The sequence below is a fragment of the Otolemur garnettii genome, unplaced genomic scaffold (genome assembly GCF_000181295.1).
Source record: "Otolemur garnettii isolate 467f Iridium unplaced genomic scaffold, OtoGar3 scaffold00093, whole genome shotgun sequence".
NCBI lineage: Eukaryota > Metazoa > Chordata > Mammalia > Primates > Galagidae > Otolemur > Otolemur garnettii.
The window spans coordinates 786,430-802,955 of record NW_003852488.1 but is presented as its reverse complement, the minus strand read 5'-3'; the positions used below and the strand labels follow the sequence as shown (position 1 = coordinate 802,955).

General features: G+C 34.4%; 1 protein-coding gene and 1 pseudogene across 5 annotated transcripts in view; both read right to left on the bottom strand.

Moving 5' to 3' along the window:
• The window catches only part of KIAA1109 (KIAA1109 ortholog), a 245,993-nt gene that overhangs the window by 59,875 nt on the left and 169,592 nt on the right, over positions 1 to 16,526 (bottom strand). For all 5 annotated transcript variants that reach the window (XM_023516561.1, XM_023516563.1, XM_023516564.1 and 2 more), the window contains 5 exons: positions 15,283 to 15,380; positions 9,637 to 9,822; positions 8,550 to 8,718; positions 6,235 to 6,446; positions 4,900 to 5,098 (listed from right to left, as the gene is read on the bottom strand). In XM_023516561.1, the coding sequence (XP_023372329.1) occupies positions 4,900 to 5,098; positions 6,235 to 6,446; positions 8,550 to 8,718; positions 9,637 to 9,822; positions 15,283 to 15,380 (864 nt within the window). The remainder of the gene's footprint in view (positions 1 to 4,899; positions 5,099 to 6,234; positions 6,447 to 8,549; positions 8,719 to 9,636; positions 9,823 to 15,282; positions 15,381 to 16,526) is intronic.
• On the bottom strand, positions 11,066 to 12,068 carry LOC100941163 (annotated as a pseudogene).

The window sequence follows — 16,526 nt, the reverse complement described above, 5'->3', positions numbered from 1 at the left end:
TTATGGGTAAAACTCTGAATCTTTTCAGCCTAGGAAAAGATTTTATGAAGGAGACCCCATTGGCAATCACAGCAAGAACAAAAATAAATAAATGGGACCTGATCAAGTTAAAAAGATTTTGCACAGCTAAGGACACAATCAGCAAAATGAAGAGACAACCTTCAGAATGGGAGAAGATATTTATATCCTACAAAGCTGACTAAGGGCTAGTAACCAGAACCTACAAAGAACTCAAGCAAATCAACAAGAAAAGATCAAACAACCCCATTAAAAACTGGGCAGGAGATATGAACAGAATCTTTAATCATGAGAACAGATGAATGGCCAACAACATGTGAAAAAATGTTTATCATCTCTAATTATTTGAGAAATACAAATCAAAACCACCTAATCGCAGTGAGAATAGCCCACTTCACAAGGTTCCAAAGCAACAGATGCTCATGTGGAGGCAGAGAGAAGAGAACACTAAATGCACTGTTGATGGGAAGGGAAAAGAGGAGGGAACCGTGATGCACTACATAGCATTTTTGGAAAGAAGTATGGGGACTCCGCAAAGACCTTCTAGTTAGTCCTATAATCCCATTACTAGGTATCTACCTAAAAGAAAAAAGTCATTTTACCATAAGGACAATTGCACTTCAATGTTCATAGCAGCTCAATTCACTTGCAAAGATGTGGAAACAACCCAATTGCACTTCAACCCATTAATAAACTTTGTCATGTGTATACTTTGGAATACTATTTAGCCATAAAAATTGGAGACTTTGTATCTTTCGTAACAATCTGGCCAGATCTGGAGAATACTCTTCTAAGTAAAGTATTACTAGAATGGAAAATCAAGCATCACATGTACTCAATACTAAGTTGAAATCCACAGATTAACAACACATGAGGGTAAAACTTATTTAAATCCAAGAAGGGGTTGGACAGAGGTCAGCCAATTCCCACATAATAGGTATGATGCACGAGTATATGGCACATTTACTGGCTGAAGGACAGAACAACTGGGACTTTATCTTACAAAACCAAACAATTAACCTAATCATATATATCCTCATGTTAATCTGAAATTAAAAAAATTCTCAGTCGCATTTCCACTTTAGGACAATGGAGAGAGAAGTAGAATAATTTCCTGAGTTGTCTATATTGTGCCATAAATACATAATTCCTAAAGTGAAGAAAAAGCAAACATTACTTATACTTTGGGCTTGCTATTCATTTTCTTCACATTCTACTATTAGATTTCTGTCTTTCAAAAAAAAATAGATAAATTTCTGTCATTCCTTAAAATTTTTCAAAAGAGAAAATCTTCCCAACTTAAACATCCTACAACTTAGTTTGTGAGAAAGTTATTTGTTATTAAACAATAATTTCTAATACGTGTTTTTTAAGATATTGTCAATTACTCTAAAATCTAAATTATATCTTTGACCCACATGGTATTTTTGTCTCATGTGCAAATTCTAAATTCAGAAAGAACTGGATTTGGTCTTGGGGTGTCACCCAATTCACCTTTATAGTCATGATTAACAATCAGAAAAATAGCCTTGGTGCCTGTGGCTCAAATGGCTCACATACACCTAAGGTGGCGGGTTCGAATCCAGCCCAGGCTCACCAAAAAACAATGACGGTTGCAACCAAAAAATAGCCGGGCGTTGTGGCAGGAGCCTGTGGTCCCAGCTACTTGGGAGGCTGAGGCAGGAGACTCGCTTGAGCCCAGGAGTTGGAGGTTGGTGTGAGCTGTGATGCCAGGGCACTCTACCCAGGGGGACAGCTTGAGGCTCTGTCTCAAAAAAAAAAAAAAAAAAACCAGAAAAATAAAATCTGTATTAGCTTTTCAAACTCAAGAATGTTAGAATGAAAAGATAAGCCTTTGAAATGTAGTAACATAATTAAGTCCAAGTTAAAAGAATAGGAAATAAAAAATGGAGTAGAAAACTTTTCATTTTTCCTATCCTCAATAGGTTCATATAATTTTTTAAAAGTTTAAAGATAATTATATAAATTTATAGAATAAAGAGTCATGATGAATCAATAAGGAAGTTTTAGGAGCAGATCTGAATCTTGCATGTGAGGACTCAGAAATCAACTAGTTTCTTCCCCATACCACACCACAGTCTCTGTGTCAGAGACAGAAGGCTGACGTAGACCACTCACTACTCTGCATTCAGAATGGCAATTTTCTGCTCTGATGACTGAATGCTGCTCAGGTTTTAAGAGACCTTGAAACGCTTCAAACTTCTGATGGTTTATGTAATTACATGTTAGTGAAATACACCTAATCTTTTCTATCTACTTACATGGTTCTTCAACTCTTCCTGTATATTGTCTTTTCTAATTTTTGCTGCATTTCTCAAAAAACATTATCACCTAGAGAAGAAAATTTGTTTGGGCCACCTTTTTTTTTCTAGATCATGGTTTTAGAATAATCTGTAAAAATACCACTAGTTATAATCCTACTATTCCTTATTATTCTGCCTTGTATACATCTATTTTGTTCAAAAATATTAAATATTAGTTATATCCAAGTATATTTACTGTTAAAACTAATCAACTAATTTGCCTATTTTGTTATTTGGAATTCTTATAATTATGTCAATACAAGAACTATTCTGCTCACTTACCTTTGTTCCCTGCCAAGAACCCCAAACAATAAGCATGTTACAAAAGCAAGACATTTAGTAACCCCTAAAACTCAAAATAAATCATTCTGGTGGTCATAATTATCAAGGTGTTATTGTTTTTTATTATTGGTAGAATATACACTAAGATGCTTTTTTAATATACGTTTTTGATTTTAGTCAGTCATTTTTCTTATTTCTAATTTTCTTTTGCATTTGTCCTTTGTTTAAGATAAACAGAGATGGTATACTTCCTTGCTTCCAAATATATTCTACTTCTTTTAATAAATACAATGATGGCAAACATGTATTAAGGCAAACCTTAATAAAAATCAGTAAGCTTATCTTTGCCTTTTATTAAGGAAAAAAGGCATAAGTTAGTGATTTTTTTATAAAAAATGCATAACTATTGTATAAAATGGTAATATAACATATAAAGATTTCTGATGCAGGCTAATAATGGTCTTGGATAATAAGCATGTGCCCTTTGGTATTAAGACTTCTTGGTAACCTGAAATATTTCAAAGAAATCTTAGTATTTTACCTATAAATTATTTAAGAGGTACAGAACACACCATCCCCCCAAAATGTCATACCTTGGCATACTGAATATTTAAGCTGAAGGATTTTGAGATACAGTTGATGCAGGAAGTATTCTAACTTTTCTCTGAAGCAGATCATAATACTCTCATGTGAGAGGTATCCTCCCTATCCAAACCCAGAAGAAAGGAATATTCTTACCTCTGAAATGGAGGGATTCTGAGAGGCATCTGAACAAACAGGCCTTGCTAAGTTTCTCCTAGTTTACTACCCTCAACCCTATTTCCTTTTGTTCTCTTGAATTTTTCCACAATTCCTCCTTCTTCATCAAATCTAGTATAACAACACTCATGTTTAACCATTCCTTTGGGAACTTCCTTTCCTTATGAAAGTTCCCATGTTACATAAAACTTATATTAAAGGCATGGTGCTCATAGCTCTGTGGTTACAGTGCCAGCCACATATACTGGGATTGGCGGGTTCAAGTTTGGCCCAAGCCTGCTAAAAAACAATGACAACTGCAACAATGACAACATCAAAATAGCCAGGCACTGTGGCGGGCGCCTGTAGTCCCAGCTACTTGGGAGGCCGAGGCAAGAGAATCGCTTGAGCCCAAGAGTTTGAGGTTGCTGTGAGCTATGACACCACAGCACTTTACTGAGGGTGACATAGTCTGTCTCAAAAAAAACCAAACAAAAAACTTATATTAAAGTTTTTGACACTCTGTCTCAAAACAAACAAACAAAAAACTTATATTAAAGAAGTCTGTGTGCTTTTGCTTTTTTCCCCCATTAAGCTATCTTTTGTTATAGGGATGCCAGCATAGCACCGAAAAGGACAGAAGAAAAAAAAATTTTTCCTCTTCTATACATTAAAACCAGGAATTTCACCTATCATTTTAGCTAAGTTTTATTCAACACTGGATGTTAAAACTTCAACTTCTGCTATAAAAATAATGGAAAATTTTCCCATTTCTCAAGGAAGACAGAGATGGTAAGATTTCCCTCTAGTGGCGAAAGGAAAAAAGACTGCATGAACAAATGGCACAGCACTTTCTAAAATATAATTATTAATTTCCAAGATTGGCTGAGGAATTTTAGTTTACAAGCTTTTAATTCCTCAATTGTAATATTTCTTCATTATTAAGATTAATGATGCTTTAGCAACTATGCTATAATACTTAAAATATAAAAATAGATCCAAATAAACCCCCAAACATTCAAAATAGCATATAAACGCAGCTTTAATTATACTTAACTCCTGAGTACAATGGAATTGGTAGAATTCACATGTTACACTGTGTATTGCTATAAATTTGGACATGTGGATTTATTCATGCCAATAGTAATTAAAGACGGAGTTCCTGGTCCTGGCTATCATACAACCTCTTCTTTGTTTTACGATGAATTGTATCTTAAGAATTATCACTTTCTCTCAAGATCCTCTGGAACAGAGATGCTTCATCTAGTCATTCGTAGATCCAGCACAAGAAAAATCAGGGAGACAGCAAATCTTCAAATGTTATACCTTCAAAAACATTGGTTGGTGTACATACCAAAACTACTGAAAGCTGTAGTTTTTTGCAAACATGTTTTGTTATGTTTAACTAGAAAGAGCTGTTTTTTCTCAAAGTCTAAAAACATTCCTATATCTGAACATCCTTTAGTTTTACCACTGGAGACTTACTGTGCTACTTTTAAAAATTCTAAGCTTCATGTAGAAAATAAAGGACACTTACAGGCATTCATTACTAAATCTCCACGAATTTCTGGTTTCCAGTCATCCCATGATGTCTCAAAGCCATCAGCAAAGCGGATACAAAAGTTTTTGAAATGCCCTTTGCTAACTAGAGACTCAGAAGAGCAAGCAGTGATGAGAGTACTTTCAATGGTCAATACTAGAGCAGAACCAGTGTCAAGATCTCCAGTGTGATTGGACTGCAAAATACAATAAAGAAAACATAAGATAAAAGGTAATAATTTTTAAATTTAGAAATCCTAACAGGATTTGTGGGGACAAAAACCTAAAAAAGGTCAAGCCTAGAAATCTTCATTAAAAAGCAGCTTGGAAAGATAACTTTTACTAAACTGCTCAAGTGAAATGCACTTCCCTGTGTGCTTTTCTTATTTAACATGAAAAGGGCTAATTATCTACTTTTTTCTCTCAAGCCTCTCTTTTAGTCATGGGGAGTGCTCCCACTATGACACAGTCCTGGTGTATCCAACCTTCCTAAGCCCTGTCTAACATGCCATTAAAAAGCTCTAACACCATATTTCATATCCTGAAACACAAACATACCCATCCTCAACTCCAAGTTTTTCTTAACATTATCCTACCAAACAGAATTCTAAAAGATAAATTCATTCAACAAGTTGTCACAGGAAATTCATTCAGTAACTGGTCACAGGTTATTTAAAGTAAATTCTAACAGTAAAATTCAGACCTCTGTATTTTACTTCATAATTGTTGCTTCTTGGCCTGACAGGTGTTCATAGCACTTTTCTCTCTCATATACATATTTGCATGAAAAATATGTTCATGAGAATTGGTCTTAAAATACAAAAAGAAAATTCTTGCTTTATCCAGATATATTCATAACTTTGAAGTTTCATTACCATGAAATATTATAGTTTGAAAGTATTTTGGAATTCCCTATCCTTACTACAGATAAGGTTTTTAAATAGTATTTTAAATATCCACTATTTCCAGTTTATAAATAAGTCTGTGTCAAAGATTTCTTTGCTAAAAAACAAAAGATTCTGAAAAACTAATCTTCATATTAAAGTAAAAGTTAAGAGTTATCAAATGGGTATTAATCTCATCACTATTTTGAAGCACACCAGAGTGCCTTAGGGAGAAATCTGATGAGATTCACATTTAATATATTATAGATGAATAGTGGTTGAAATAGTTCAATCTTATATGCTATCTACAAAAGTCTACTAAACTTGCTATCTATTACACTGTTATAAGCTCTGATCCTGAAAAGTTTATCGTTATACTTTATATACTTAGACATGATCAAGTAGAAAAGCTTGGCTTTAATCTTGGTGTATGACTTGATTTTTGGTACCTGTGCAGTATTTGTGATAGGTAGGCAAATTCCCAGATCATTGACAGTGAGCTGGAGGAAAAGAGTCCCAAAGGCTTGGGCTGATGTTTGCTGGATACCAGGCAGCATATCTACTACTTCCTTTGTAGCCATATGAATATCCTTATGTAAAGCCATTCGTTGTTCATTCCAATTGTCGTAGGCAGCCTTATAATTCAGCCAAAACAGCACAGCTTTTGGTAATTAAGTCAGAGCAGAAAAAACAATAAAAATCAACACTGTAATTCTTTATGGTGAGTAAACTTCAACAAATGCAAAATCCCATTCATTCATACAAATTACTCTCAGAAAATGTCATATTAGAATTTGTAAGGGTCTAAGAGGATATATAGTCAACATTTCTCATCAATAAGTAAAAAAAAAAAATAAAAATCAGTCAACTCCATAATGGCAGAAGAAAGAAGAAAATCCATGTCCATTAATGCTTCCAGTAACTTATTTGTGAAATGTCTATTATGTGCTAGGTACTGGGATAAAACTACAAACAAAACCAGATAGGGTACTTGAGCTTATCTGTAGAGCTTATTGTTTCCACTTTTAAAAATTCTTGAAGGAGAGGTACATAATCCTAGCAAAATACATTAAAACCATTGATTTAAAGAAAAAAGCCAAAGATATTTCAGTTTGGTAACAAGAAATAAACCTTAAGGAAAACTTTCATTTCATAGCAGTGTGTAAATGAAGGAGCCTAAAAAGGAGATAAAGATGAAGGGCCAGAAAAGTAGGAAGAAAAGCAAGTACAAGTTGAGTATGCCTAATTTGAAGATGTAAAATCTAAAATGCTCCAAAAGCCAAAACTTTGAGTGCTGTTATGATGCCACAGGTTGTGAATTCCACATGTGACAGCTAGACAACAGGCAAAAGCAATCAAAACTCTGTTTCAGGCACAAAATTATTGAAAATGTATAAAATTATCTTCGGGCTATTTGTCTAAGGTATATATGAAACATAAATGAATTTCATGTTTACAACTGGGTCTCATCCCCAAGCTATCTCATTAGGTATATGCAAATATTCCAAAATCTAAAAAAATCCACAATCTAAAACACTTCTAGTCCCAAGTATTTTGAATAACTGCTACTCAATCTGTATTGTGTCAAAGACACCAAAAGTAGAAAGTACTTTAAGGAGCAGGTGAAAGCCAATGAGAGGTCAGTAAAATGAGAAATAAAAAACATGTGCATAGGATTTAGCAGAATAAAATGTTATCTGTAACACTGGCCAAAGGAGTGATTTTCTAACAAACAGATGTTATTAGTAGCCTATTCCCTCACCACCTAAAATTTTAAATGGCTTCAAAATTGGCCTCTCACTACCCTTAAAATACAATTCAAACATATCTGCCCAACCTACATTAATTAGATCCTATCTACCTGTTAAGCCTTTGTTCCCATTATTTTCCTTTATGAAAGCTACTGCTGTATTTTCTAAGACCTCTGTACTCATATATATTCATATTCTTTCTAAATTTGGCAAATATTTATTTAGTTCTTACTATATGCCAGGATTTTTCCAGGCCCTGGGATACAAAGGTAAATAAGAAGTTCACCTTGTCTACCTGGTGAACTCCTAACTAAAAGTTAAATCTGAAGAATTAGTTCTCTTTTAAGAGACACAAGCAAGGTTAGATTCCCTCCCTTATAGAACAGGGGTATCCAATCCTTTTTTTTTTCTTCTTTCTTCTGCTGTACACTGGAAGAATAAGAGTTGTCTTGGGCCACACATTAAATAAACAAACACTAAGGAAAGCCGATTAGCACACACACAAAAAAGTATGTGCATACTTTTTTTTTTATTATATCTGACCCTACAGATAAGCAGAAAAAGGCCTCACAAAATCAGCATTTGGTGGGCAGGCTGCAGGTGGTATGCCCTTGTAGCACAGAACTGCTACAATCCCACTACATTCTAATTTGGCCTCTTTCAAAGTGAAAGTTCCTTGAGGACAGGGATCCTGTTGTCCCTTTCTTAATTCTACTTTTTAATATTTACATTATAAATATTTATGGGACAAATGGATAAACATAGTGGCAAAACACAAACAGGTGCATTAGTTATCAAAACAAACAAAAAAGAATTAAAAATTCAGAATCAGAAACTCTTAATGTATCCATGTAGAAAACAAAATAACTTTAAAACATAAAGTAACTTATAAAAATTGCATTTTAGATTTAGGAGACATTTAATTGTTAAGCATTTATACTGGCAAACTAGAGAATGATTTTTATCTGGCACTACTAAAATATTTCTAAATTCCAGAAGATGGTTTATCTTACCTCTATCAAAGGCCACAGGCTGTGCATAAACAATTGGTCTATTCAAAGTAATAAGCACAGCTTCCCTATCTGAAGAACCACTGATTTCTTCTCTGAGGGCATTTCTTAATCCAATTCTAGTTTTAAAATAGGCAACTTGATGAAAATCAGAACCAGCTTCCTCATAAACCTAAAATAAAATTTAAAGCTCAATAAAAGAAAATAGTGGAAAATGTTTTAATAAAAAGAACTAAATACTATTAATAGTATTGTTCACCAAAAGAACTATATCTTATATTTTTCTCAATTTTAATTGTTAATGATATACTCCTTATATGCAACACTTGAAATTAATACACAATATAAACAGCTGTGTAAAAAGTAAATATGAAGTCATAAAGTTTATATAAAAGCTAGGAGGAGATTCATATTCTGAATGGTAATGTATTAAATGTTTGAAAATAATCAGAACTTCTCAAAATGTGTTTCCATTAGAAAACTATTCTTTTTCTAGAGATATGAAATTTTAGTTCATTTTCTCCCCCATATAATAGTCATTCAATTTTGAAACTATGACTGGAATTATTGTACTTGGTTTCATCAAAGAGGAAAAAAAGGTTAAAAATCTAAATAATTATTTTTAGTAAAATTAAAAGAAAACAAACTCCAATGAGCTCCAAAGTTAATTGTATAAAATAGAGAATTTGATTAAATACTGTCTATTTCTTTACCTTTACAGTATATTTAACATTATTATATGCAAAACTTGCCAATATTCTACTGTGAAAGTATAAACTTAACATTTTAAGAACTGAGTAATATTGGCATAAGGCATTGAAATGAAATATGTTTAATAAAATAATAAAATTACAAGAAACATATTTACAAGGATCCTAGGTTAAGTTTTATGTGACTGCATTTGCAACAAACTACAACAATATGCTGCTGTAGTACTTAATGAACTGCCAAAGTAAAATTAGTTTTCATTAGAATTTACAATCAGAAACTAGGGCCTTAAACTAAGTATACTAATGTATAAGTTAAAGTTATTCAAGTTGATGTACAAAATTTAAGAAACAGTTCTGATATCAACATACTCTGTACTCACTTGATGTTTGACAATTTGTCCTAATGCCAGATTTAAATCCACTTGGCATTTACCAAATAGTTTCAGATAGCTGCTACTTCCTGGTGAAGCTTTGGTTTGAAGTCGGTTAGAAAGTTCCAGTTCAATCAACCCAGTTTCAAATCTTACAGCTCTCATTGATGGAGTAGTAGCTGTTACTTGAATACCCTAGTGATTATATATTAGGAGGAAAAAAAATAATCTTAAGTCAACAAAATACACCTACTCAAATGCAATCTTTCAATGATAAGCAAAACAGCTATGCTTTAAAACGTGTGCATACCTCAAGAGATAAAAGCAGGTTTGCTTCTAAACAAGTACAATAAAGTGAGTATTTTAAAAAAGCGAGTTATACAAACTTTTTGGTTTCCCAGTACACATAAAATGTAATGTTTACACATACTGTAGTCTATTGAAATGTGCAATAGCATTTTGTCTAAAAAAACCAACATAAATACTTTAATTAAAAAATACTTATTGCTAAAAAATGCTAACTATCATCTAAGCTTTTAGATAAGTTGTAATCACTTATTCATTCCTTCATTCATTTACTTTGAGAGACAAGGTCTCACTCTGTCCTGTAGGCTGAAGCAGAGGGGCATAATCATAGCTCACTGTAAATTCAAACACATAGGCTCAAGTGATTTTTCTGCCTCACCCTCTGAGTAGCTGGGACTCTAGGTATGCACCACCATGCCTGGCTAACTTTACTTTTATTTTTATTTATTTATTTTTTTGAGACAGAGTCTCACTATGTTGCCTTCGGTAGAGTGCCGTAACATCACAGCTCACAGCAACCTCAAACTCTTGGGCTTAAGTGATTCTCTTGCCTCAGCCTCTCAAATAGCTGGGACTACAGGCACTTGCCACAAAGCCCAGCTATTTTTGTTGTTGTTGTTGAGCATGCCTGGGCTGGGTTTAAACCTGCTAGCCCCCGTGTATGTGCTACCCCAACCACATGAGCAATGGGTGCCGAGCCAGTGGCTAATTTTATTTTTCTATTTTATTGAGACTGAGTCTTGCTATGCTGTTCAGGCTGGTCTTGAACTCTTGCCCTTAAGTGATCCTCCTGCCTCTACTTCCCAGCATGCAGAGATTACAGGTGTGAACCACCATGCCCAGCCAGGCGGGGTTATAATCTTTTTGCTTGTGGAGTATCTTGCTTTCATGTTGATGGCTGCTTATTCATTAAGGTGGTAGCTGCTGAAAGGTAGGTGGCTGTGGCAATTTCTTTTTTTTTTTTTTTAAAGGAGTTCTAACCCCTTTTATTTCTCTGTTTAAAATCAAAAAGAAAACAAACATCAATTCTGTTATACACTAACATCTTCAAAGTACATCGTTTGTACAAGAGAAAGACTAAGAACAAAAATGTGTTTACAGAGATTCAAACATGTATGAGTGAGACCATCTCTCACACAGCTTTCCTTTCAGGAGGAGCCACTTTGTAATCGCTGGCACTAAACAAGGTCGCAGAATTCTTTGCCAGATACTTTAGGAAATCATGAAGATAGTTCAGTAATAAAGCAAGGCTCTTCTCATCCAAAGGTGTATAGGCCAATTTCGCTCCAATTCATACAAATAATCTCAGTAGATATGGTGCTCCGTATATTTGGGACATGGGTGCATCAGGGTGATCTGCAAGAATTTCAGCATCCTGCGGTCTCTCAAATGTGTACAGGAGCTGAGTGCCCAACATTACATTCAAGTATTCTTTTATCCCTGCCACAACTTCATTAACAGCATACTCCTTATTATCTGTGTTTCCACGAGATTTCTTGTCATTTGCATAATCCTCCAGAATAGAATCCACATTCTTCTTAGCAGGAAGATAAAAGAGCTGTTTTTGCCTGATAATTAAGTCCCAGCCAAGGTTTTAACTCTTCAGGAATCTTTACTTTAACTTCAACTCTGTTCATGAATGTTTCTTCACTTTCAACAGTAGGATCTACCCGAGCCCTTTTCTTCCGAGGAGATTGAGGTGTCTCACTGGTACGGCCACCATCTCCATTTCCAGGTTTTTTCTGCTTGTTCTTTGTTTTCACTTCAACATTTTTCTGTTGCAAACCAGATGTCTTCTTTCCTAGGGTAGCCCCTCTCATCTTCTCCTCCCTCTGCATACTGCTCCTGATTTGCTTTTTGAAGTTCCCGCTGTTTTTGCAGATTGATGTCCACATATTTGAGTACTCTGCTCTTTGGAACCCATTCATCCCAATTTTTATTCCAACCACTGTAATGTATAAAGTATTTCACTTGTTTGTCTTTTATGGCAACCTTTACACACTTTGCTTCATAAAGAAGAGGCCCATGAAAGCACAGTACTCGCTCACCTTCCTGGAATTTAGGCTTCGGGTCCTGCTTCGGTGCCATTTATTCGCTGCTTCCTCTGGCAATTTCTTAAAATAAGATCACAATGATGTTTGCTGCATTGATTGACTCTTTCTTTCATGAAAGATTTCTCTATAGCATGAGATGATATTTGAAAGCATTTTACCCACAGTAGAACTTCTTTCAAATTGTAGTCAGTCCTCTCAAACCTTGCTGCTGCTTTATCAAGCAGGTTTATGGAACATGCATTTCAACAATGTTCGCAGAATCTTCAATAGGAATAGATTCCATCTCCAGAAACCACTTTCTTTGCTTATCCTTCCATCACATCTGCAGTTACTTCCTACCTCTACCACTGAAGTCTTAACCTTTCAAAGTCAACCGCCAGAGTTCAAACCAACTTTTTCTAAATTCCTGGTAATGCTGGTATTTTTACCTCCTCTCATCAATCTTAACATCATCTACAGTGGAGAATCTTTTCTAGGAGTTTTCCATTTCCTTTGTCCAGATCCATCAGAGGAATCACTATCCACAGCAATATAGTCTGATGAAATATATTTCTTTAATAATAAGACTTTGAAGTCAAAATTACTTTATGATCCATTGGCTATAGAATGGATACTGTGTTAAGCAGGCACCAAAACAGCATTAGTCTCCTTATATATTTCCATCAAAGCTCTTGGGTGGGCTTGGTGCCCGTAGCTCAGTGGCTAGGATGCTGGCTACATACACTGAGGCTCGCAGTTGAAACCCAACCTAGGTCTGCCAAACAACAATAGCAACTACAACAACAACAAAAATAGCTGGGCATTGTTGTGGGTGCCTGTAGTCCCAGCTACTTGGGTGGCTGAGGCAAGAGAATTACTTTAAGCCCAAGAATTTGAGGTTGCTGTGAGCTGTTGACGACACAGCATTCTACCAAAGGGTGACACAGTGAGACTCTGTCTCAAAATAAAACAAAACAAACAAACAAACAACAACAACAAAAAAAACCTCTTGGGTGAATCTGATTTTTCCCTGAACAGGTATATTTTAAAATAATTTTTTTCTTTTGAGTAGGTCTCAACATTGGGCCTAGAATATTGAGTAAACCATGCTGTAACACATGTGCAGTCATCTAGACTTTTGGTATTCTATTTATAGAACACAGGCAGACAGGGTTTAGTATAATTCTTAAGGACCCTAGGATTTTCAGAATGAAACATGAGCATGGCTTTGACTTAAAGTCACTAGCTGTACTAGCTCTTAATGAGAGTCAAGTTGTCCTCTGAAGCTTTGAATCCTAGTCAATGACTTCTATAGCTATGAAAGCCTTAAATGTAAACTTCTTCCAATAAAAGGCTGTTTCATTTATATTGAAAATCTGTTGTTTAGTGTAGTCACCTTTATCATGACCTTAGCTAGATCTTCTAGAAAACTTGGTGCAGCTTTCCTATCAGCACTTTTTACTTCACCTTATCCAGGCCTCCTCAAACTATGGCCTGGGGGCCACATGTGGCTCATCTAGACATTTATCCGGCCTGACGGGTGTTTTTGCTGCTGTTGCCTGTCCTGCTTAGCAGCTGACTCATCCTGGGGCCCGCAGCCTGGTCCTCCAACTGTCTGAGGGACAGTGAACTGACCCCCTGTTTAAAAAGTTTGAGGACTCCTGCAACTTTTACGTTATGGAAATGGCTTCTTTCCTCAAACCTCATAAACCAACCTCTGCTAGGTTCCAGCTAGCTGTCCAGAATAGAGCTGAAAAGAGTGAAGAGCCTTGCTTTAGATTAGGCTTTGGTTTAAGGGAATGTTGTGGCTATTTGTTCTTCCATCCAGATCATCAAACTTTTCTCTTTCTTATCATTCGTGTGCTCACTGGAAAGGGATTTTTAATTTTCTTCAAGAACTTTTCCCCTGCATTCACAATTTAGTTGTTTGGCACAAGAGAACTACATTTTGGTCTATCTCAGCTTTAACTCAATCACTTCTAGATTTTGATTTAAAAAGATACATGTTACAATTTTTAATGATTGCATTTCTTGTTTTCTATGGCTTAGTTTCTAGCGCACCAAAACAACTATAAGAGTAACATCAAAGATGATCACAGATCATCATAATAGATACAACAATATCGAAAAAATGTGAAATATTGTAAGAATTACTGAAATGTGACATAGAGACACAAAGTAAGCACAACCTGTTAGAAAAATGGTGCCAACAGGCTTGCTTGATACAGGGTTGCCATAAACTTGTAATATGTAAAAAAGTCAATACCTGTGAAGTGCAATAAAATGAAAGTATACTTTATAGAATCTGTCTAATGAATAGCTCAAACTGGCAACATTATTTAATTTCTTAAGTTACCATGAATTTTTTAGCTATTAAATTTCATTTCAGTATTTCCTATTTAAAATTAGAGTATTCAATGGTTGAATACATTAATTATAATTAAATAGTTGGTAAGAATGATTTTTATTTTTATGACCACCAGTGTCTTAACTAGTGGAAATATTAAGGTTTCTATTATTGTGTATTAGACAAGTAGAAAATAATTCTTACAGAGTAAATTATAACAGCAATAATTGGAAAAAAAATAGAATTTCATAAGGAGTGGTTAAATAAATTGTTGTAACTATATAACACAGATGTGCAATAAGATAAAGTTGATCTTACTACAGTGGGATCTCTGTAAGTTGACCACCCAGGGGATTGTAACAAACTGGTCAAAATATGTAAGTGGTCAACATAAGAAACTAGACCTGCTATACTGATATGTACATGTGGTACATGCTTGATGTATGAAAATTAGGTCAACTTAAAGCGTGGTCAACATACGAAGGTGCCCAACTATGGAGGTTCTACTGATATGGAAAGGTATCTGAAGATTTTTGAAATGCATAAATATGTGCATATACATGGATAAAAATACTAAAAGAAAAAGTTTTAAAAAAGCCAGGCACAGTGGCTTTAGTATTTTGGGAGGCCAAGGCTAGAGGATTACTTGGGGCCAGGAAACTGAGACCAGCCTGAGCAGAATAGCAAGATTCCATCTATATAGAATATAAAAATAAAATTAGCCAGGCATAATGGGTGCATGCCTATAGTCCTAGTTACTTGTGAGGCTGAGGCAGAAGAGCCTAGGAATTCGAGGTGCAGTAAGCTATAATCATGTCACTGCACTCTAGCCCAAGCAACAAAGTGAGACACTATGGAAGGGCAAGGCAAAGCAAAGGAAGACCTAAAGATAGTCAAACAATTGTTGAAGCTCTTTCTCTGTTTGGTAATTTAGGCATGATATGAATTTCTACAACTTATTTATGTTACCTTAAATTGCAAGTTCAAGGAATAGAGGAGGATTTTAGGCTTATCACCATCTGCTGTTCCATCATGTTCATTCCAGAGAGGAATAGGTTGCTCCCCACCTAAAATAGTTAGATAATTGAGAATTTGGAATAATTTCTTTAAAAAACAAAACAAAACAAAAAACTATTTTGTACATTAAAAAAAAAATTCTCACAGATGTTTTTAGTGACCATTAACTCAGTCTTTAACAGAGCTCTTTGGCCAAGTTACATTTCACTGAAGAAGATATAAGACATTGTCCATATGTATAGACATTTATTAAGACTATTTCATAAAGAATTAAAACATCATATACAAAAATGAACCAAATATGACCATACAACTCAGTAAATATATTTTAAAGAAAACAACAAACTGGATTAATTTCTTCAACTAACGATGTGAACTCTGTTGTTCAGATGTGTTGCAAACAAAAAAAGAATGAAAGAAAATATAAAAGTGGAGAAATGAAAAATAAGGTAATATGTGTTAATCATAAAGAAAGTGACAGCAAATGTTTGTTCTATAAGTTTAAAAAAATATTAGGGATGAGCGTGCTGATGGTAAAATTCCTATTAACAGAACATTTTTGCCCTGTGGCATTCAGAAAATAATGTTCTAATATTTTCATATCTAATTTCTATGTAGTATTTTCACTTCTCTTTCTGTTGATTTGAAAATTTTTCTTCACGCTTATCTTTCAAATATTGTATCTTAAAATTATGTTTTCTTTTGGTATGTATGTGGAGTTTAGCATCCTTCCAGGGAGCCTATATAGGGTGAATGGGAATTTTTTTTTTTCTATTAGGGCCCACTGATATATCAAAAGAAAAAAGAACCAAACAGATAAAATGTAGGTTTAGTTTATTTTGAGGTAAAAATTAATCTGTTATGAGTTCTTAAAATTTAAACTAGTCAAAATCTATTCAATTAGTACTATGATAGAAATTGATTTCAATTTTTATCAAGAAAATAAAAAGAAGAAAGGGATAAAGGTATAGAAAAAGTCAGTGATTGGCAGAAAATACATCTAAGGTAAGACAGGGGAAAGATAGACAGGGATACATAACGTAGCCCAAAGGAAGGAAAAGACATTTGTACATAAAAAAGAAAAAACACACAGGAAAGAAAAAGAAGTAATTTTATGGATAAAGAGCTAGGGAACAAAGTATTCAAGATTTGTGTATCAAATTCCAGAACCTATTACTTAATATATGTTTGGATGT